The sequence below is a fragment of the Callorhinus ursinus genome, unplaced genomic scaffold (genome assembly GCF_003265705.2).
Source record: "Callorhinus ursinus isolate GAN/ISIS: 27379988/994484 unplaced genomic scaffold, GSC_fseal_2.0 scaffold2, whole genome shotgun sequence".
Classification (NCBI taxonomy): domain Eukaryota; kingdom Metazoa; phylum Chordata; class Mammalia; order Carnivora; family Otariidae; genus Callorhinus; species Callorhinus ursinus.
Genome location: NW_027397064.1, coordinates 25,015,299 through 25,037,002, shown reverse-complemented (window position 1 = coordinate 25,037,002; position 21,704 = coordinate 25,015,299). Strand labels below are relative to the sequence as shown.

The window sequence follows — 21,704 nt, the reverse complement described above, 5'->3', positions numbered from 1 at the left end:
TAGGCACATTTAGCTGAGGAACACTCTTACCCTCTTCCAGACTGTGTCTGAATAGTAAATAAATGTATTACAATTTGTCACCAAACATTACTGAGAGAGAAAAAGAGAAGGTAAGGATGAGGGCCAGAAGCCCAGAAGGAGAATAGTAATAAGAATAACCACCACATTCTGTACTGAGCACCAGACATCATGTGCTGGTTTCCTTACCTGGATTCACTTATCTAATCCTTACAACAACCCTAAAAACTGGGAAGATGTTTGAGATGAGAATCAGGAGGCAGGGGGAAGTGACTGCGGCGTTACCCAGTTAGTATCTGGAAGAGAGAGGACCCTGCCCTAAATCTAACTCCTTCACCTCTTCAGAGGAGTTCAAGGAGACAGAGATGAGAAGAAAAGGATTTTATTTATTAGCGAGAGTGAGCCAGAGAGCACAACCCGTGGGGCGGGGTGGGGGTGGTGCAGAGGGAGAAGCCAACTCCTCGCTGAGCAGGGAGCCCAACTCGGGGCTTAATCCTGGGATCATGACCTCTGCAGAAGGCAGACGCTTAACATTCTGAGCCACCCAGGCGCCCCTTTGTTTTGTTTTTTAAAGACAAGCACAAGAGCCCAAGAGGAGAGGAAAGCAGCACAGATGCAAACAATAGGGAGGCAAAAAGTGAAGTGAGGACAAGAGCTGAGGAGAGGGAACTGCAGGGGATGTAAAGCAAATTAACAAATTCCTCGAATCCTGCGAGGACTGGGAAACCTAAAACGCTCATTTCCGGGAGGAAAGTCAAAGGAAAGAAGAATGGGCCTGCAGGCGAGGCCCTGCCCCAAAGCCCCTGGGCAGACAGCCCGCCCCCGGGGAGGCGGAACTTCCTCCCCCCAGGCAGCTGCTTCCGGTAGAGTCCGGAAGACTCTACCGGGAAGGGGCTAAAACTGCGCAGCCAATCGGGGCGACACTTTCGTCTTACCGGGGGACTCGTGGGTAAATTGCTCTTGGGAACCAGCACCATGGCGTCTGGCTGCAAGATTGGCCCTTCCATCCTTAACAGCGATTTGGCCAATTTAGGGGCTGAGTGCCTCCGGATGCTGGACTCTGGGGCCGATTATTTGCACCTGGATGTAATGGACGGGTAACTCCGCGGGGCTCGGGTCAGGGTTGCCGCGCGGGGCGGGCTCGGCGCACCTTTATTGAGTGCCTGTTGGGTGCACGGCGTCCCTGTACCGCGGAGCGCCTCACTGTAAACGCGGTACTGAAAAAGGGACTGGGATGAGTCCTGAAGGCCCTTCCTGGAGCGAACCCCCGAGGCCGAATGCTGGACTGCGACTGCGTCCCAAACCTCCACCTTCCCTCCCCCCACGTAACGTGTGGTCTCCTAGCACTTGGGACCCGGTCGCAATCGTAAACCTCTAGGATACGTCTCTCATTTTCAGTTAGAGAAACTGAGGCCCAAGGGGATAGGCATGACTTGCCCAAGCTCATATAGCTAGTTAGTGGCAAAGCTGGGGAGAAAGGTTTCCATAACGATGAAGAGCTTGGCACCGGTAGTGAGATTGCCCGAGTTCTGCCATTTGATGGGTCACCCGGGACAAGCTACTTAACCTCATTGAGCTTCAGTTTCATTATGTGAAAAATGGGAGTAATAATAGAACCTACCGCTTAGGCAACTTTGGAAGATGAAATGAGCTAACACGATAAGTATACAGTGCCTGACCTAAAGTAAATTCTCTGTAATTATTAGTTGTATCATTGTTCGAATTTTGATTTTCTTGTTTATTTTCTCTTCAGGCACCCTGCTCTTCAGGGAGGTCAGTTTTTTGTAAGTAATTTTTAAGCACTGTAGTTATAGCACATAATCAATATTGTTCAGAATCAGGATGATGCTAGTTTTTTGAAGTTGGCTCTAAAATGTGGAAACGAACCTGGAGAAAACAGTAGGACTCTCAGGATTACACAACATTGTGACAGAGTTGCAAATTGTATTTTCTTGGATTGGCCAAGTGGTTTTTTTGAGCCCTGCTGATAACTGGCCTTAAAGTAATAACCGCCATTACTTTGGGTTGGGGTAGAAAAATAAAATTTATTTCAAATAGGTAAAGTTCCTGTGTGACCTCATGCAAATTTGCAAATTTGTGTTATTTACAAAAGATGGTCAGTTACTTCCTTTTTTTATGTCACTCCTGTTACAAGAGTTTTGTCTTCCTTTGTTCTGTCTGATTAAATCTGCGGTTTTCCTTTTGCGTCTCGTTCGGTTATCAGTATCCCAACTGATGATGGCAAAATCTTGACCTTAGAATTCTAGACTAAGTGTGTAAGATAAGTAAATATCTCTCACAAAAACTTGATTTTTATTGTGCTATCATATACATAATTCTGCTTTTCCGGAAAGTTCTGAACTTTCACATGTAGCTGAATGGAGTGTATACTTCAGAGATGGGTACATTTTCATGTCCGGGTCACAGATTTTGTGTCTGAGACGCCTACCTCAGGATAGAGCAGGCTACGTGTATATGTATGTAGTCTTTTTAACAGGGAAAGCGGTTTGGTTTTTTAAATAAGTCTTGTACCCTGTTTGAGTAACTGAATGGAAAAAAAATTTTTCTGTTCACAGGTCAGGAATATTAATGATAACAGTAATAGCTAATACTTTTGAACGCTTAACTATTTCTGTTCTGACGCTCTGTGTGGTTTAACTTACACAACCTTATGAGGCTGGTGCTGTTATTGGCACCAGCATTTGACAGTGGGGAACTGGACGTAGAGAGAGGTTAAGTCACCTGTCTGAGGTCTCCTAGTTAGGAAATGGAGGAGCAAGGATTAGAAGCAGGCAGCAGCTTGTGATGTCTCAGAAACTAATGTCTCCTGTGGGACCTGGGCTTACAGAGAATGAATAACACATTCTTTTTCCTTGAAGAGTAACTCTACACTCCTTTTTGTTATTTCACGTCTCCCCTGCTACGGCGTAAACTCCCTGAAAGCAGGGTCTCTGGCTCACCTCAGTCCTCCTCAGGTAAAGCACTGTGACAGGCTTAGTTATAATTGGCTGAATGAATGGTTGGATCTGTCATAATAGATCTCTAATGAATCACTTTTGTCCCCTCCCAGCCCTATGGCAGACCGGAGCTTATTAAGATAAAAGTATTTGTTTCTTATTGACTCCTTTCCCCCTTTGCCAAGTAACCTCTTGGTTTGACAAAATTAAATTCTCCAAACACTGTTTTAAAACGCTTTCTCATTTAACCTTCACAACTTTTTGAGCTACGAGGTGTTTTTTATTCCCCTTTTGCAAAGGAGGAAACTAGTTTAGGGAGGGTCAACCTCTTCCTGATGTCCCGCCAGAAGAGGCAAAGCTGGCTGAGCTGCCTTGTTTCCTGGGCCAGGTGTATGCAAGTGGGGGCCTGGACTCCCTTGTCCAAGGTGGGTCAGCCACCACTTACCTTCCCTCCAGGTACTGCCTTCGTGCTTTTCTGTTTCCTGGTCCCTTTAAAAAAATCTCCAGGATTACAATTTGGATGCACCTGTTGTTTCCCCTTTCTCCCTGAGGCCCCCAATTTCTCTCCTGATTAAAACTGAATGTCTTTATCTTGAAAGTCATGAACGAATTTGGGGACTGTTTTGCGGGGGGGGGGTGGAGGGCGGTGCATTAGCATGGTTGGATACTTGAAAAAAAGGACAAGTGAGTTCTCTAGAAAAGAAAACTGGAAAACATATACATCTGTCCTGACAGGACAGTGACCAGAAGTGTGTTGGTCCTAAGTGTAGGAAGAGAGGAAATAGGCAGTTTCTAAATTGGTTACCAGGATTTAAAACTGGGGAGATTTCACATGAGTACTCGATTGCTGACCTTTGACAAACATCCAAAGATTTGCCTGTACTGGGTCCACAGCCTCCATTAGCTAGGCTAACAGATGTTCTTCATTTGTCTCAGGTCCCCGTCTGCCCTGTTGTGCTCCTCCATGTTTTCTGCCAGCCCCTGTAGGCATATGAAATTGTGTTGCCTGATTCTCAGGAAATGTTTTCTGGTTACAGTCTTGCCACATTTTAGATCAGCCTTAATCATCTCCTTACCATCTTGGCCTTGTTGGGAGATCTGGTAAAGGTTTTATCTGTCTGAAATCGATGGTATGACAACTGTAAACACAATTTAGGGTTGATGATGATACACGATGAGAGAGAAAATAATTGTATACCTGTGTTGGAAACAGTTATAGCTTAATCTCAGTAAGTCTCTGGGGGAAGAAAAGATACTTTTTTATTATTGTGTTTTCTTTTATGCAGACTTCAGAAAGTACCTCTAAGGGGAAAAAAAAGAATAATATAATGATGCAACAGATTTCCTTGATGAGGTTTCTCTTCATTAGAGTGAAATAATTTGGTATTTTCCAAGCTGGTCTGATAAGAACTCCCAGGGCATCTGTCAAGAATTCAGATTCTCAGGTCCTCTTTGGTGTCCTAGGCTTGGAGTAGGGCCTGTAAATCCTTTTGTGACAAGAGCTCCCAAGGTTACTCTTGTCAGGCAAATTTAGGACCCCTTGACTTCATGCTTGGCTTTGTTGCCTTTTTTTGTTCCGGCTTAACCATAAGCCTTTGGTTTCTTTTGAGGGCAGTGGTAGGTTTATATTCTTCCAGCGGCAGTGGTGAACCCATGCATTGCAGTGATCATCAGTGCATTTAGTCCTACAATTTGGGGATGAGTAGTTTTAGTGATATTTTATTCTTGTTTCCCAATAAAGTAAAGGTATATTTGGTTTTTTCTCCTATTTTCTCAAGATGTGTGTGTTAGATGGATGTGAAAATAGACCCGGTTCTCTTTTCATTATAAAGGCAACCTAAGGTTGAGGCAACAAAAGTCCTCCCAAGGCCATGCAGCAAGTTACAAGAACAACGAACAAAATCCAAACCTTTCATTCCAGGGCTGTATAGTATCCAGTAAGCCTCACTGTCTGCTTCTCCGATCCTCACCACCAAGTTCTAAGGAAACACAATAAGCGTCTTATCCATAGCACAGGCAGTCACTGCTCTGAGGTGAACGGTAGAATGATTTTCTAAATACTGGAAACCCAACCTCCAAGGACCACGGTGTTTGCAAGTGCAAGTGTCCACACCTTCATTCACCTTACCCGGTCCTTCTCAGAGTTGCCCTGAATCCTGACCTCTCCTCCTCCCCTGAACTTTCTTTTTTTGTTGTTAGTTATCATAGATGGGCAGGTGAGCACAATAGTTAAGAGCCTGGACTTTGGAGCGGGATGGCCTGTGTTTAATGCCTGCCTCCAGCACTTACTGGCTGTGTGACCTTGAGCCTCTTTTCCTTGCCTGTAAAATACAGATGATAGGAGTACCTACCCCATAGAGTTGTGGGTTTTAATGAGTTAACATATGGAACGTGTTTAGAATGGTGGCTGGTCCATGTCAGTTTTAATTTTTTATTAGCACTCCTTCTGTCCTCTAAGCTTAAGATCTTAATCATGGTTTATTCTCTTTTCTGCTCTGCAAATCTAATCAGTTAACAATCCTGTCACGTGTATCGGTCCTCATTTCCATTCTTACTGTTCCCTGCCATTTGCCAACACCTACTTCCTTTCTTCCAATGTACTGCCCAGTCCATCTTCCTGTTTTATTATTTGCACCTTATTTTTTACTTGCTTCTTGCTTTAATACTTTTTTTTTTTTTTTTAAGTAATCTCTACACACACTGTGGGGCTCGAACTCCCAGCTCCGAGAAGGGCAAGAGTCACATGCTCCACGGACTGAGCCAGCTGCTTCTGGCTTTAAAACCTCACTTCACATTTACCACAGGATGGAGTCCAGCCACTGAGCCTGGCTTTTGATACCCTTAATGTGACGCAGTCCACCTCCTGTTCTTTTCACACTCGCCAAGCTGAACACCACCACCTCTCCCCTTCTTTGAATGTAACATGCTTATTTCTGCCTTTGCTTCATTTCTTTTCCCATCTTTACAAATTCTGTTTGTTCTGTAAATCTTGTGATCTTCCCCCCCTTTATTGTGCCATATTACTTACCTCAGGTTGCCCACTTGTTATTGATTAGCTTTTCTTGAGCAATCCTCACATAGGGTAATACCTACAACTTCTAACCAATAAAGCCCAGAGTTCAGTGGATTAATATTATAAAGTGTAGTTTTCAGTCATGTCACAGTTGAGTGTGAATGTTGTTCCGTGAAGAAATTCAGGGACATCGTCTGCTTCCATCCTGTGACTCAGCCATTCCTTAAGGGTTTCTCTACTGATAGGAAAGTAAAGTGAGAGCAAAAAAGGGATACTTCTTAACCTCCTGGGTTCTGCAGTGACACCCATCACTTAAATTTACAGGCTTTGGTGAGAACGAGTTGCACGGGCCACCTGGGCGTATGGAGGGAGAGGGAGTTGGCTCTCACCAGCAGCTGTACCAGTAGGTCATGGATTCTGTCTCTTGCCTTAGCCGTCTCTTGCCAATGAGATGGTAAACTTTTCTGGGTAAGCAGGAACTCCCATATTTCTGTGTAAAACCTAGGCTGGTCCTTGTATAGAGGGGGTTTTGTTCCATATTGAAGTGAGCTGGTCCAATAGAAGGACCACCTGGAGTACGTTATGGTGTGCGGTACTTTGGGTCAGATGTCAGGAAGACCTCATTTGCATCCTGCCTCCACAGATTATGAAGTGAGTGACTTCAGGAAGTTCTGTATCCTGTGCTCTTCAGGTGGGGGATGGAACAGCATCTCCCTCATAAGGCTGTTGTGAAGATGAAATGAAAGAAGGTACAACACTTGCCATGTTGTAAGCCCTCTGGAAATGGTGGTTATTAATAGTACACATCAAGCTTCTTTATTGATAATCTTTAAGCAATGTTAAATAAATTGTCATTTAGTGCCCTGTGATAGAGGTGGTTTAGTAGTAACCACAGGCAGCCTCTGACAGGTGAGGGCTTGAGACCCATGTCGGAGTCCAGAACTTCCTAACTAGTGTGTGACTTGGGCAAGTCATAACTTGGGTTTTGATTTTGTCTTGTGACGTTGTTATGATTTGTTGAAATATCAAGGAAATCCTGCTTTGTAAAACTGAAATTACCAAGATGTTTTGGTATTGTTTAATACTGTTGATGTTAAATATTGCATTGAAAAATACTGCAATCACAGACGATCCCCTTTACCCCCATGAGAATACATTTGAGAAAAATACAGAAACTGAATTGAAAACATTTTCAGAGTAAGATTTTGTTTGTCTTATAGGCATTTTGTTCCCAACATCACCTTTGGGCACCCTGTGGTAGAAAGCCTCCGAAAGCAGCTAGGCCAGGACCCTTTCTTTGGTAAGTGGGTGTCATGCTGCCGGAAGCCGGATGTGTTGCTCAAGTAGAGGAAAAGGAGACAGCTGATGCCTCAACTTCCAGCCTCATCTTGACCCTTTCCCCTGCTCTCTGTGCCGAGGTCTCATTGGCTGCTGGTAATAAGCCAAACTCTTTCTTGCTTCAGGGCCTTGGCACTTTCGCTGATCTCTTTGCCTGGAACACTCTTCACTTGGCCAGCTCTGCCTTATCTTTTGGCCCTGAATTTTTGGCATTTCCTCAGAGAGGCCTTTCTAAGCACCCCATCCTCAATTAACCTTTGTCCGGTTATCCTATCACCTTCTGAATTTTCTTTCTAGAAATCCCTTCAATCAGATTACTTTTATCTAACTATAAACTCCTTTAGAGCAGTAATTTAATCCACTTTGTTTACTGTGGTTTTCCTAAAGGTAAGCATAGACACAAGATTGGAGCTTAGTGTAATTGTTAAATGAATTTATAAATCAGCCGATTTGTGGTCTAGAAGCGAAACCAATTATTTCATGCAAGTTGGAGTTTCTGCAAGTGGGGCCTCTGTATGCTCCACTGTGGTATTGTAGGATAAGGTGAGGTAAGCTTTTTAAAAGGACACAGTGACCTGGAAGTTATTTCTCGTGAACATGGATTCAGTCCACATGTTGTTATTGCTCTTTTAAACTAAGTTAGCGATGGCTTAACCTGACAAACCTCTTGTACATAAGAAATTTAACAAATTTTTATAAATATGTACCTATGTAACTTTTGGAATTATAAAACTTAGATATTTTTTTTTTTTGGCAGATTGTGGACCAATTTTATGAAGGATTCTAGCTGTGCAGTCCCATATGGTCGTCACTAGCCATATGTGGCTATTTAAATTTAAGTTAGTTCAGATTAAATGAAATGAAAGATGAAGCTTCTCAATGGCATTAACCATATCGCAGGCTCTCGATGGCCACGTGAGTCTTAGTGACTACTGTATTGTATAATGCCACTATGGATCATTGCCGTCATCAAAGAAATGTCTCTCGGGCAGAGCCTTTTTCTAGGATCCATGGACTTTGCACGAAAGAAAATGTACCTTACCAATTTATGTAGCAGGAGGGAAACCGTGTTCGGTTGGCATGTTCACCGTTTTGAAATTGTCAAATAATGGATCGTAAGCCTCTTACGATCTAAACTTTTTTATTACATTTTAGAAAATGAATTTTCCAAGATAAATTTGTTCTTAGGAATATCAGAGGTGAATGAAATAAGTAACCTTGTTTGCCCCTACTGTTCAGTGGCCACAGAGTCCTCCGCATCTGGCTTTGTATGGATTTAAAAGAATTTTTTTTTCCTTTTTCTCTTTTATCTGGACTCCTAGCATCACTTCTCATTGCTGTCTGTGTCTCCTGTCTTACCAACCCTTTTGACCGCAACCACACAGAGAGTCTGCTCTTTCTGTTTTTCGTTTATTTGCCATTAGCTCGCTAATCAGTCTGTCTAGAAGTTGGTCTACAATAAAGATGAATGGACTCCAATCCTTTAATATTTAGGTTTTGTGACCTTTGTTTCATATTAAGAAGTGTGTTTTTTGTTTAATTCTTGGATCTTGGTTGTTGGATAATTGATTCATGTGTATATTCTAAGAAGTAATTCACAAGTTGCCTTACAACTGCTAAAGTTCTGAACTGTTCAATCTCAGTATTGAGTGGAAATAACCATTAAGCAATCAAGTGAGAGGGAAAATCTGTTGTTTTTGTGTTTTGTTTTTGTTTTGTGATTACCTAAATCAGCGGTCTCCAGGTGTGGTCTGAGGACCCACAGGAGTCCCTTGCAGATGGAACAGGAGGTGAACACTGTTTTCATAAGACAGTGTTATTTGCCATTATTTGTACTGGTACAAAAACAGTGGTGAGTTTGTTGGTGCATGGCCCGAATCCGTCCAAGCAATAGTATTGAACTATGCAAGGAGTTACTGTTACTCTTCGTCACCCTGTTGTTCATAGTAAATACCCTTGAAGAATCAGTGCAGATTATTCATTACAATAAATCTTGATCCTTGGGTGCATGTCTTTCACTACTGGGTGTGCAGAGGGGGAAGTACATATGGTGATGGTTTTCTCGGGGAAAACCACTTGCACCACCCTGAGTTGTGAACTGACTGGTGGCCTTTCTCACCACCACTATTTTCACTTGAATGAACAACTGGGAGACGAACCATGGTTATCCCACTCGGGGATCTTACAGACATTTTCTTTAAAATAAGTTAGCCTGTCACTTCAAGGAAGATACCTCATTTTTGTTTCCACTGATAAAGTTAGAGCTTGCAAGTGAAAATTTGAATTTTGAAAAACTCGTGTCTGCCTCTGTGAGGTCGTGAGCTTTCTATTTATAGCTTTTCCGATAAAATCTGTAGTGATCTTAGTGTGATTTTTCTGATAGGATATAATGAAATGTGTCACTGGAAGAGCTGTGTAATTCAGTGAACTGGTACCTAGAAGATCTGTTCAAAGTGTTTTAGGAAAGGCCTGCGGCTTTCAGTGTGACAAAGCACAGGCAGGTCCCTGGGAGAGTTTACAGATCCCACACTGCAGCTAACCTTTATAAAAGTCCTAGTTGTTGGGTTCTGGGGTAGAAATAGAAGAATATCGTCACTGGTCTGAAAAGGCTATTAATGTACCCCTCCCTTTTCCCTGTACTTTTCCCCTCTTTTTTTCATATAAAACAACATACTGCAACAGACTGAATGCAGAGCACATGTGAGAATACAGAGACAGAGGTCTTCTGTCAAGGCAGACAGTAGGAACTTGCAAAAGTGTAAAATAAAGTCACTCTTAATATTAACATGTGACAGATTTATTGGTGCTTATTTTTAAATGAATTAAGTAGACACTTAAAAATTTCTTAGTTTGAATCTCTAATACATTTTAAATATCGATGAATACAGCCCACATTAACAGCCCTTTGTGGGGGGCGGTGGTCAGTAATTTTTAAGAGTGTAAAGGGAGGCTGTTGATCGAATGTTTGAGAACTGCTGACCTCAGTACGTAACAACAGGCAGCTTCACTGACCGGTGGCTCTCTCAACACGAGATCGTCTAGGGAGGGCTGCCCGTGGGGATTGCGTGCTGGAGACTGAACAGCATAGCAGTCTGGTAATTTATGGAATGAGTAAACAAGATATTTTAAGGCAGATTGATTTTTCTTTGTTCAGAACACAAAGAAATAAACACCAAATTGTCTATCTTTTAAAAACAATGTTTTACCTATTCACCTAGGTTTTATTTTTGTTACTTTTGTTAGTTTGGAAATATAAACCTTAACCTTGGCTTCATTTGTCAAGCAGTATTCTCTTTTTCCTGATAGTTTTCAAAGCCTTATTGCATTCTATGGTCTTAGTTGAGTTCTAGAATACTAGAAATTTTTTCTTCACTATAGCTCAGCTGTATCAGAAATATGCTTCCGCTAACAAAAAAACAAACTCACAACTCTTCTTAGCACATCCATCCAGCACAGGAATATTTACTGTTTCCTTCTTGACAGCATCATTTCTTGATTCAGCCTCTTTTAAGCCACCTTCTCGTTAATTGGTCTTATGTTTTAAGTCAGGATCCTACAGAAGGCCACCCCCCCTTTCCCCAGCCTATGTCTGTGACTTGAGCTGTCCAGTTAGGATGTGGTCAGATCTACAGTTTCCTCCTGCGCTTTCCTGGCTCCTGTTGCCACCCCCCCGACCCCCCGCCCAGCCCGTGGCCACTCGCACTGGCCCAAGCTGCAGAGCCAGGAGCCCACCGCTTCTCACCAGATCCAGCGGCTGCTGTCAGCCTTGCTCCCCTGGGTGACTGCCATCTCTCAGTGAGATCTGGTCACTTAACTCAAGAGCCCATTGTGTCCATCCCCCATCTCATTCAGAATAAAGCCCAGTGGCCTCCAGAGCTCTGTCCCGAGTCTCCTCACCCTCCTCCCCCCCCCCCCCCCCCCCCCCCCCCCCGCCTGGCCACACTGGCTGTATTAATTACCAACCCAGTGTGTACTGTATTTACTGCTTTTCTTTGTGGTTTGTCTCCCCCACTAAGAATGTAATCCCCATGTCAGCAGAGGCTTTTGTCTGTTTTTCGCTCTGTCCCTGGGGCCTTGAATAGTTAGTGGTGCAGTAAGTGCTCCATAAGATATTGGTAGAATCATTTAATTTAGTTTTCTTATTTTATAAATGAGAAACTAAGTCTGCATAGATAATAGGACTTCTTAAAGTTTTTTAGAGTGACATTTCCTGGGCCTAGGTTTCCTGAATTCTAGTCCTTACTTGTCATATACAACACCATATGCCTTGTATGGAAAAATGTGGTTTTTTTGTGAATTTAACCCAAACCCTATCTTTAAGATCAAAGGAGGCTAGCTCTAGTTATACAGAAGGGTAATTATTTAAGAATTATCTTAATGCCAAGTAGTTTATTATCCAAAACAGCAAAAACGGTAGGCTGGCTTCAGTAATCTGAGCCAGGTATTTTCCTTTCAGTAATATTTAGGAGATGTGTCTTTTCTTTCTAGATATGCACATGATGGTGTCCAGGCCGGAACAGTGGGTAAAACCAATGGCTGTAGCGGGAGCCAATCAATACACCTTTCATCTTGAGTCTACCGAGAACCCAGGGGCTTTGATTAAAGACATTCGGGAGAATGGGATGAAGGTGAGAGGTCAGCAGTGACAGTAATGTTTTCTACCATTCACTGTCAGTGTGGAAGTTTGGGTGGAAGACAGGAAGTGATAGGCACACAAGCCCAGACTGGGACAGTTGTTCTTCAGCCCAAAAGCCAGAATTTAAGTATAACTTGTTTGTTAGGATTTCTAGATTCCACCCATATTTCCTGAAAATGACTGCCTTTTAGAAACATTTACATTTGGGTGGCCTTGTTGACTTTTTAAAAAAGTAGTTATAGTCTGAATAATTTATGCATTCCATTTCTTGTGTCTGTTCTACTCTTTAAAAATAGGTATTTCTACTGGGTCTGATCTGCCACAATAATATGGAAATAATTGCTAATGTGATGTAGCAAATTTGTCTCTGTTATAGGTTGGCCTTGCTATCAAACCGGGAACTACAGTTGAGTATTTGGCACCATGGGCTAATCAGATAGATATGGCCTTGGTTATGACAGTGGAACCTGGGTTTGGAGGGCAGAAATTCATGGAAGATATGATGCCAAAGGTAAAGAAATATTTCATTTGGGGGTGAGGCTTTTATTATTTGTGCTCATTCAGTAACCATACATTGAACCGCTTGCGTAGTTAGACCTGTCTTCATTCTGAAGGTGGTGTTGGAGGGATGCCTGCACAATACTGTAATACAGATGCTGTAAGAGATTGAGGTTTGGAAGTCAGGAAAAATACTACATCTTAATCTTGTCTTTCAAAGCTATAATCTCTGTAGCCTTTAGATCTCTTGGGAGATCTCTTTTCATTGAATATTGAGGGTTTTGTCTTTGTCTTATTTGCATGAGGTATATTCTCTGCCAAGCCATGACAAATTGAATGCTGTTTCCCAAACAGAACAAGCCTTGCTTTTATGAAACTGAATTTGTCTCAGTATACTAGAAAGGAAGGTATCCCCAGTCATAGTTTGTATTAATAAAAAGTTATCTGTGTGATGGGGTGCCTGACTGGCTCAGTTGATAGAGCATGCAACTCTTGATCTCTGGGTCCTGAGCTCAAGGCCCACGTTGGGTATAGAGATTACTTAAATAAATAAACTTAAGTAAACAAATAAAATATTGTGTGAGATATTTGGAGTTTTATTGTAGTGGCTGATATTGGCTATTTTTTTATTTATTTGGTTTTATTCCCCCCACCCCCCCCGCAACATATCCACCATAGGAGTCACTTATTTCTTCATGTATATCTAGGTTCATTGGTTGAGGACTCAGTTCCCATCCTTGGACATAGAAGTCGATGGTGGAGTAGGTCCGGACACCATCCATAAATGTGCAGAGGTGAGACTGCTCCTCAGCTATGACCCAGACCAGTTTCCTTTCACATGTGTCTAGGACATTGTCTTGTGCACCAAAGAGATTTCCCCTCCATTTCCTGAATTGCCTTTCTTTTTGGGAAGAGTATTTTTCTTATTCAAATGTAGAACTATGAAAATGAAGAGCAATCACATCATCATTAAGAAGTAAGTCCCAGTTATCTGAGTAATGCTGAAGGAAGTTATTTTTTTTTTTAAAGAATATGGTGAATGCCAGCCTTTTGGAGATCATTAAGTTCTAGGCCTTGGAGTAGGACATTTTTCCAAAATAGGGAAAGAAAACATACCCGCTTACAAAGTGGAAAGGTGGTAGTTCTGTGTGACTGAGGTGTATTAGTTACTAGTTTGTCCCTTGCAAGAACTGACTGTGTGACTGAGGTGTATTAGTTACTAGTTTGTCCCTTGCAAGAACTGACTAGAGCCATTTCTGATGGAAATCTCGGTCTGCTTTCTGGATACCTGTGGGTGGGATGCATTTTCCCAAGTAATGAGCTGAGCTGGGTCGGGCCCTGAGCTTCCTTCCTAAGAGGGTGCCAGCCCTGTGACCTCACGGTTGTGAGATCAAGCCCCCCATTGGGCTCCACACTCACTGTGGAGTCGTCTTGAGATTCTCTCTCCCTCTGCCCCTCCTGCTCGTTCTCGCTTTCTGAAAAATAGATCTTAAAAATGGGGGGGGCAGGGGTGGGGTCCCAGCCCTTCCTTTAACATTGCAGGCCATGACCGTTTCTGTGGCCCATTTTTGTCAAGCAACACAGTCTGATCTGCACTTTCAGTTGTTTGTATAAATGCCGTACTTTTTTGCTTGATAGCTTCTCAACAGCTTGGTTGTGAGATGGAAGAGGAGCTGACCAAACAGTTAGTGAGCATATATCCTTTGGCCACTTGGGGAATTCTTTCTACTGAACTGTGCTGTGCCATTGGGCTTTTCCTGCTTACGTTAAAACACGCGTCAAGCTGTAACCCTACAAAACTAATTTTTTTTTTTCATTTTTATGAGGAATGTCATTGGAGATGCTGTGTGCTTTATCACAGTGACAGTATCTCCTGGGACTTTCCTCCCCTCTGGGGCCCCTCCCAGTAGCCTCCTGCGACTTTGTTCTGGTAGGAGATCACAGAACAGTTGGCTTTCCCTCCTCGAGTCAAATTCTGGAAGCTTAGAGCTAAATTTGTCCTTACCTTTCTTGCTTTTCTCTTTGATTTCTTTGCTTCCACATTTAGAAGTTTCTTGAAATCATCTTTTTGAAGCCCCTCAAAGCCTTTTTGGAATGCAGTGAAGCATAATATTAAAAAGCGTTTCATTCTTTCTGACATCAAAATGAGGATTATTTAATGTTGCCATATTTTATAGTTTCACATTTTAGCATTAATTGTCTGCCAATTCATACACTGTTGACCCTTGAATAACATGGGTCTGAACTGCATGGGTCCTTTTTTACAGTAATTTTATTTTCCTAATGATTTTAACATTTTCTTTTCTCTAGCTTACTTTATTATAAGAATACAATATGTAATACATATACAAAATATGTATGACTCAACTGTTTATGTTATTGGTAAGGCTTCAGTCAGGAGGAGACTATTAGTAGATTTGGGGGAGTCAAAAGTTATACGCAGATTTTTGACTGCACAGAGGGTTGGTACCCCTGACCCTGTTCAAGGGTCAACTACATAAAGATTAAAAGATAATTTTTTTTTAGTAGCCTTGTCAACATTTGCATATTTTGGAATATTATATGTTCCAAAATATGCAAATATATATATATCTATATATCATATCTACATAATGTTATATTATAGCTATGTTTTATGTTATATAATATCTATATAATAGAATTGAAGATTAAAGGTTTTTACAGCTTTTTCTAAATATTAGCAAAGCTGCAACAATGTAGCTTATTTTAAAGGTGGTTACAAAAATGTCCGTGATTTCTTAAACACATTTAAAAATAATTTGATATCTTCATTTGTTAAGCATTTCAACTTATGTCTTCATTGAACTAGATTAAGTCTGTTCATCTCTAGGTAGCTCTCGTACAAAGTGCTGACAGATGCAAGGGTAGAAACTCTAGTCCAGAAATTGTCTTAAGCTTTTGTACACCTTCCTTTGAAGCATAACTTAAATGTTTACTTCTTCCAGGCAGGAGCTAACATGATTGTGTCTGGCAGTGCCATTATGAGGAGCGATGACCCCAGATCTGTGATCAACCTGTTACGAAATGTTTGCTCAGAAGCTGCTCAGAAACGTTCTCTTGATCGATGAAACCACAAGGAGTTGATGCTCATGAAATCTTTTTACTGGAAGACAAGAATATTGACTATCAAATCCTATCATCACAGTTGAAGCAGTGCTGTTTTTCTGAGCAGCTATTCATTTCAGTGACTGAAATCTATTCTGCAGAATGTTCCAAGAGGTTAGAAATTGGTGTGTATAACTACATTTTTAGTGATGGAATTTAAAGATTAGTGTGGCAAAATAACCATTTTTACTGGGACACTTGATTTTTACAAAGTAAAAATATGGCTGTATTAAGGTTGTAAACAAAAATGTGTCTTAAAGCCTAATGAAGGTGTACTAGTTACTACAAAGAAATGGTTTTCTCTGCATTTTAAATCTTCTCGTTTCTTGGTTTTCCAAAGCAAAGGAAGTCCTTATTCCTGTTCCGTGTGTCATTTTTAATTTGTGTGTGCGCATGACAATATGAGTAGAATGGAACTTGTGAAAAATCTAAGTTTGAATCAGGCTAGGATGGCACACTGTATTTTTGCTTCTTAAACATCTATTTTTTACTTTGCACCTTATATTTGATACATAAAAACAGCGTATGAAGCCCAGGGATTTCAGGTGGTCTTTTCTAAAGTACAAGTATAGATTTTTATCGAGGTGTTTTCTTTGTTAGCTCTGCTGGAGGGGCAGGTTATACAGTGATCACCACCTGTCCCTTTTCCTTAACTCACCATTCTTAAGAACATGAAATAATACCGTGCTAGCTCTGAGAAGAGGAAAGGAAACAAATTCATTTGAGTTGAATCTGAACACTTCTCCTTTCCATCTAATTTTACTTTAGCAAATCAAATCAACCAGTCTCTTTGCGTATCTGTTAACTGATTTATACATTGAATGTAATTATAATAACCATGCAGGGTTATGTTGAGCATTAAAAGAATCATATGCTATATGTAAAGCTTCTACTACTATTCCCAGATTTACAGACTTGAGGATGCTCAATACAAAGTAGCTGTCATTTATGTTCTGTAGCCTATAAAGTACTTCAGTACAAGCTCATTAAATCCACAAATCACTCTTACGAGTGGTAGGACAGGTACTTTTGTCCCCATTTAAAAAATGAAGATACTAAAGCTCAGCAACGGGCTGGTTACCATGGAAAGAATCCAGTAGGGCACAGGAGTTCTGGTTTGTACTTTTTTTTTTTTTTTTTACAAATGGAGCCCTTAGAAGGTAGATTAGGCAAAGGAAGCCTCTTTTATGTAACACTGTCTTACTTGCAATCTAATTTTACCATGTAGCAGACCAGATGGCTGAGGATATTCTGGATACTATGGATTTGACCCCAAGGATAGATATTATATTAATCCAACAAAGACCAGGTAGGCCAAAAAGATGACAAGGTACAGAGTTAATCCGTAAACTAAATATTTAAAACTGTGTCCCAAATTATACTTCGACAATATGTATCCGCATTTCATTCTTGCCACCACTCTTGCTACATAATACATATGGCAAGAAATAAACAGACCAGTGTCATTAAGCTTCTTTAGACTGCTATGAGTTTTGAGAAATAAGGTTTGAAAAATAACATTAACACTTCCGCGTAGACTAGAGCTTGCTTGTTTTTCTATCCTACAATGTAAAATTCTGTCGGTTTTTATTTTGACTTAGGAAAGGTTTGTGCCATGAATAGGTGGTGTTTAATCAGATCAGACAACACAAGGCATATAGAAATAACTTTAATTAAAAAACTTACATAGAAGATTATAATGTCAGACATGACAGAAAGATTTGAGCTTATTTGCCTAGACAACTTGGATTTGTCTGGCTTTTTTCTTCTTTAAAAATAAATGTACAGTAAAACTACAAGCAAAAATTTGTCAGTATTGAATCTGAATTTTTTTCCTTCCTTAAAAAGGGATTAGTATAATTTCCAATCCCTAACAAAAACCTTAGTGTCAGACCCCCCAGACTAGGCCAGATGGCCAGGATTGTCAGTTACATGGGTACTATAACTTGAATAACCTTTTTTCTTTTTTTTTTACATGAGAGAAGTTGTCCTCAACTTCTACACTGAAAAAGTTAAGTGACAGCTTCAAAGGGAATTTTCCTTAATGTACACTCACTCTAGAATACAAGAATAGATGCTTATTTAAATAGAGTGAGCTATAGTAAGGAATGACCAAATTCACTAGAAATACATTTTTTATACTGATAGTACTTTCCTGTTGCTTATTTTAAGTTGGTGTCTTCTCTTTACAAGATACATAAAATAGATAAAGTTCAAGTTTTAAAAGAGACCAATATTTAACTCTACTTTGCTTGTCTTAATCTGTTAGGAGCAAATGGAAAGTAACCTGTGTTTAGTCTAACAGATAACGGTGATTTTAGATAAAGGCGTATTGTGTTACCTGGTATAGAAATTTCCATAAATAACTTCTATTGGTTAAACATGTTTTTTAAAAAAAATCCCCTCCCCATCATCAAGACTTGTAGATACCCACTATCACTGGGGCCTGTGCTTTGTTTTGGAGTGTGGCTTACACCTGATGGCATAGCTCATACATGCATTTTCAAGTGGAGTGGCCACTGCCAGTGTTTTTTAAAACAACATGTGTGGATATGAATGTATACTCTATACACACATGCTTGTATATTCTAATATACCTCTGAGGCAACTTTAAGGAACCATAGAAATTACATAGAAATGTATAGGAAAAAGAGCTGTCATTTGATGCACAGGTATACTTGTATATATCATGTATGTGTGGGTATAATGTCTTTCAAAAACCATTTACCCAGTAATGTGATTTAACATCAGATTGCAGCAGTTAATTTTTTGGTGCTTGTGATTTGCGTCATAAACACAAAAGACTAGCACTTGTCTGTAGGTGAAAAGCTAGTTATTCCTGTGGTTCAAGAAGGAAAAAGAGACCTACCTTGCCTGTTTTATAACAGCATAAAAGATTAACACATGCAGTACATGCTCTTACTCTGGAATCGTGACTGAAGGGGGTAGGGGATGGAGAACAGGGCTTATTTTTTTTCTCCTGTCTTCCATTCACTTACGTACTTTTCTTAACCTGTTCCCTGTCACCTATTTTTTTTAACATGAGTAAGTCCTAGACCAAAAGGTTTGTACTCTTCCATTTCGTCTGCCTGCCTTTTCGGATGGTGACCGTTCTCTGGTGCACTGGTACAGAAGATTTCACCACAGGAGGCTGGGCTCGAACTTTCACTGTGATCCTTTTTTTCATCCTGGCATAGTAAGGCTTCTGTGTCTTCATTCTTCAGCGGAAAAGCCCGTCGTTCCCACCACAAAGACTGAAAGAACATTTTCAGTTAAGTTTCAACTAATTTGTTTAAATTCATGTATCAGATAATCCTTTAATGTCAGTTTTGTAATTACTGTTTTGTTCTCTAGTGCATAAATGTACAAACTTTCATTTCTTTTTTTTTTTAAAGATTTTATTTATTTATTTGAGAGAGAATGAGAGATAGAGAGCACGAGAGGGAAGAGGGTCAGAGGGAGAAGCAGACTCCCCGCTGAGCAGGGAGCCCGATGTGGGACTCGATCCCGGGACTCCAGGATCATGACCTGAGCCGAAGGCAGTCGCCCAACCAACTGAGCCACCCAGGCGCCCCAAACTTTCATTTCGACCTGAGTATCTAGCAACGCAAATGGGACATTGCTGGGAATCATTGAGAGACATTTCCCTTGCCCTTCCACAAAGAGGAGACGCTGCTGTTGGGCATCAGCCTTCATTTTGGGCATCAGAGCACGCTCGGAAAGCCCCTTTCAAAGTGTTTTCATCTCCTCCTACTTCAGTGTCTTGATTTCAGCCCATAATTACTACAGACACCTATTGACTTTTTCTTCCCCATGCTTTCTATGACTTGCCAATTAATTTCTATAGTTTCTGCTCTCCGTTCTAGATCTCGTTCTTTTCCGCCACCTGCTTATGAAGAACAGTGCAAAAATGTATAGATGCTGTGTTAGAAAACACTTCCCTTGAGGTAAGAACTGGATCTATGGGGAGACAGGTGAAAATCTCTTAGAAAAAGAAATAGCTAACATTTACTGTGTGCCAGGTGCTGTTCTCTCTAATCAGATTGGTTTTTTAATGAAACTTGGATAGAATCCCCATTTCCTAACAGAGGAGTGAGTAGGTAAAACTAGATACTGAGATGTTACATGAAAAGATAAAGTGTTTATTAGTGATAGAAACTAGAATGCTGGAATACATACCCTCTCTGATTTGTACCCAGCATTTTATACTGATTTGTTAAGTAATGATGAATCCTTAATTTGCTCTTTCTTAACTTCTTTTTTAACAAGCACTTTCTACACACAGGCTTTTAAAAGGTTAAAAAGGCATTTAAAAGGAGGTTTAACTAGTCATATATATTCCACTTACCTTGGTTTCTTGACTTTCATTTAATGAAGGTGAGCCCTGAGCACTCAGATCCTGGCTCTCTGAAGGAAGCTCAGCAGGACTTTCGGCAGCACCGTGCTGACCACCACGGAAGTCATTAGGGTATTCTTTCAAAAGCAAGTCCTGTCCTTCAACATTCTTACTGTAGGCTCTAGCAAGAAAATCAAGAAAATATTTAATTGTTACTTCTTCAGGTCTTAACATTTTGTGAACAACCCCAAGTTATCACTAAGTCTATTTAACTTGGTAGCTTTAAACAGTCTTGCCCAGAAGATTTTTAAAAATTTGTCTGCCGATCTTCCCGATGTTATCTCAAAGACTTAAACAGTATTTTAGAAATAATATTTTGTGAATTTGCCAAATTATAATAGTGGGTTTGAGTTTTGGGGGGTTTTGTTATTGCTGTTATTTTGTTTTTGAATGAGAAAGGACAGTTACTCGATCTCTACAGTCTTTCTGAGTTCCAGAGTATTCTATATTATGATGTCATCCATCTAGGACTCATTCACATTTTCCTCTTTACTCCTGTAAAGTTCTGTCCTGGAATGTGGAGAAAGATGAGAAATGAGTCTCATGTGTGTTAAGACAGCTCTTGGAATAAGGATCTAGAACAAATCTGGATATTTTGAGACCTAAACAGAGAAATGAGTTTTAAAAATACAGCTGAAGGGTGCCTGGCTGGCTCAGTGGGTATAGCCTGCAACTCTTGACCTCCGGGTTGTGAGTTCTAGCCCCACGTTGGGTGTGGGGCGAATACTTAAAAGTAAAATCTTAAAAAAAAAAAAAAAAAAACACACAACAAAAATACAGCTAACCCTTAAATAACACAGGGGTTAGCACCGAATCCCCTATGCAGTCAAAAATTCGCATAACTTCTGACTCCCCCCAAAACTTAACTACTAATAGCCTACTGTTCACTAGGAAGCCTTACCAATAATATAAACAATTGATTCACACATTTTGTATGTTATATGTATTATGTACTGTATTCTTACAATAAGGTAAGCTAGAAAAAAGGAAATGTATTTTCTCTTATGGTTTTAATAACATTTAAGGGCTGTCCTGTAAAGTCTGTAAGTGGACCCATATAGTTCAAACCTGTGTTCAAGGGTCACCCTCTTCCCTCTTGTGCTATCTCTCATTCTCTCTCTCAAATAAAATCTTTAAAAAAAAAAAAAAATCCAGTGTAAATATAAAATACCATGGACTTTCTCAAATATATAATTACTAATTATGTTTTTAGGATTTAATTTCCTTTCCCCCAAAGTCATATTTTTGAATTATTTTAGACCATCTGCTTTTTAGACTAGACAGGTTTCTTGAGAAATTTTTTTTTAAGAACATTTTTTTTTGTTTTTTTTTTAAAGATTTATTTATTTATTTGAGAGAGCAAGAATGAGAGAGAGAGAGTACATGAGAGGGGGGAGGGTCAGAGGGAGAAGCAGGCTCCGTGCTGAGCAGGGAGCCCGATGTGGGACTTGATCCCGGGACTCCGGGATCATGACCTGAGTCGAAGGCAGTCGCTTAACCAACTGAGCCACCCAGGCGCCCAAGAACAACATGTTTTTTAAGTGGTTATGTTAAAATTGATCACCCAGATTCTAATTCCTAGCGTTAGGGCTGCTGTTAAAGTGCACTGAAATGGCCTACTCTAGGGAGCATTTTCACATCATTTGCTGAGTTAAATCTGTTTCTCAGGCTGACAGTAAGCATGAGGAAATAGTGGAGGAAAATAGAGAAATGCATTTCATC

At 40.5% G+C, this 21,704-nt stretch overlaps 2 protein-coding genes across 17 annotated transcripts in view; one reads left to right on the top strand and one right to left on the bottom strand.

The window, feature by feature from the left end:
- Nucleotides 1-894: 894 nt before the first annotated feature.
- Nucleotides 895-20,746, top strand: RPE (ribulose-5-phosphate-3-epimerase). Of its 11 annotated transcripts, XM_073879179.1 has the most exons (9): nt 895-1,115; nt 7,209-7,288; nt 11,815-11,954; nt 12,339-12,473; nt 13,168-13,254; nt 15,427-15,711; nt 16,815-16,895; nt 18,637-18,857; nt 18,982-20,746. In XM_073879179.1, exons 1-6 carry the CDS (start codon nt 994-996, stop codon nt 15,547-15,549), a joined length of 687 nt encoding a protein of 228 aa, XP_073735280.1. In that variant the 5' UTR covers nt 895-993; the 3' UTR covers nt 15,550-15,711; nt 16,815-16,895; nt 18,637-18,857; nt 18,982-20,746. The 11 variants fall into 11 exon arrangements, with proteins under 11 accessions (XP_073735280.1, XP_073735285.1, XP_073735276.1 ...); XM_073879184.1 differs by lacking the exon at nt 16,815-16,895; XM_073879175.1 differs by having other exon boundaries at nt 15,427-16,895.
- Nucleotides 17,243-21,704, bottom strand: part of KANSL1L (KAT8 regulatory NSL complex subunit 1 like) — a 138,778-nt gene continuing 134,316 nt past the window's right edge. For all 6 annotated transcript variants that reach the window (XM_025892343.2, XM_073879137.1, XM_025892315.2 and 3 more), the window contains 2 exons: nt 19,935-20,103; nt 17,243-18,840 (listed from right to left, as the gene is read on the bottom strand). In XM_025892343.2, the coding sequence (XP_025748128.1) occupies nt 18,610-18,840; nt 19,935-20,103 (400 nt within the window). In that variant the 3' untranslated portion in view covers nt 17,243-18,609. The remainder of the gene's footprint in view (nt 18,841-19,934; nt 20,104-21,704) is intronic.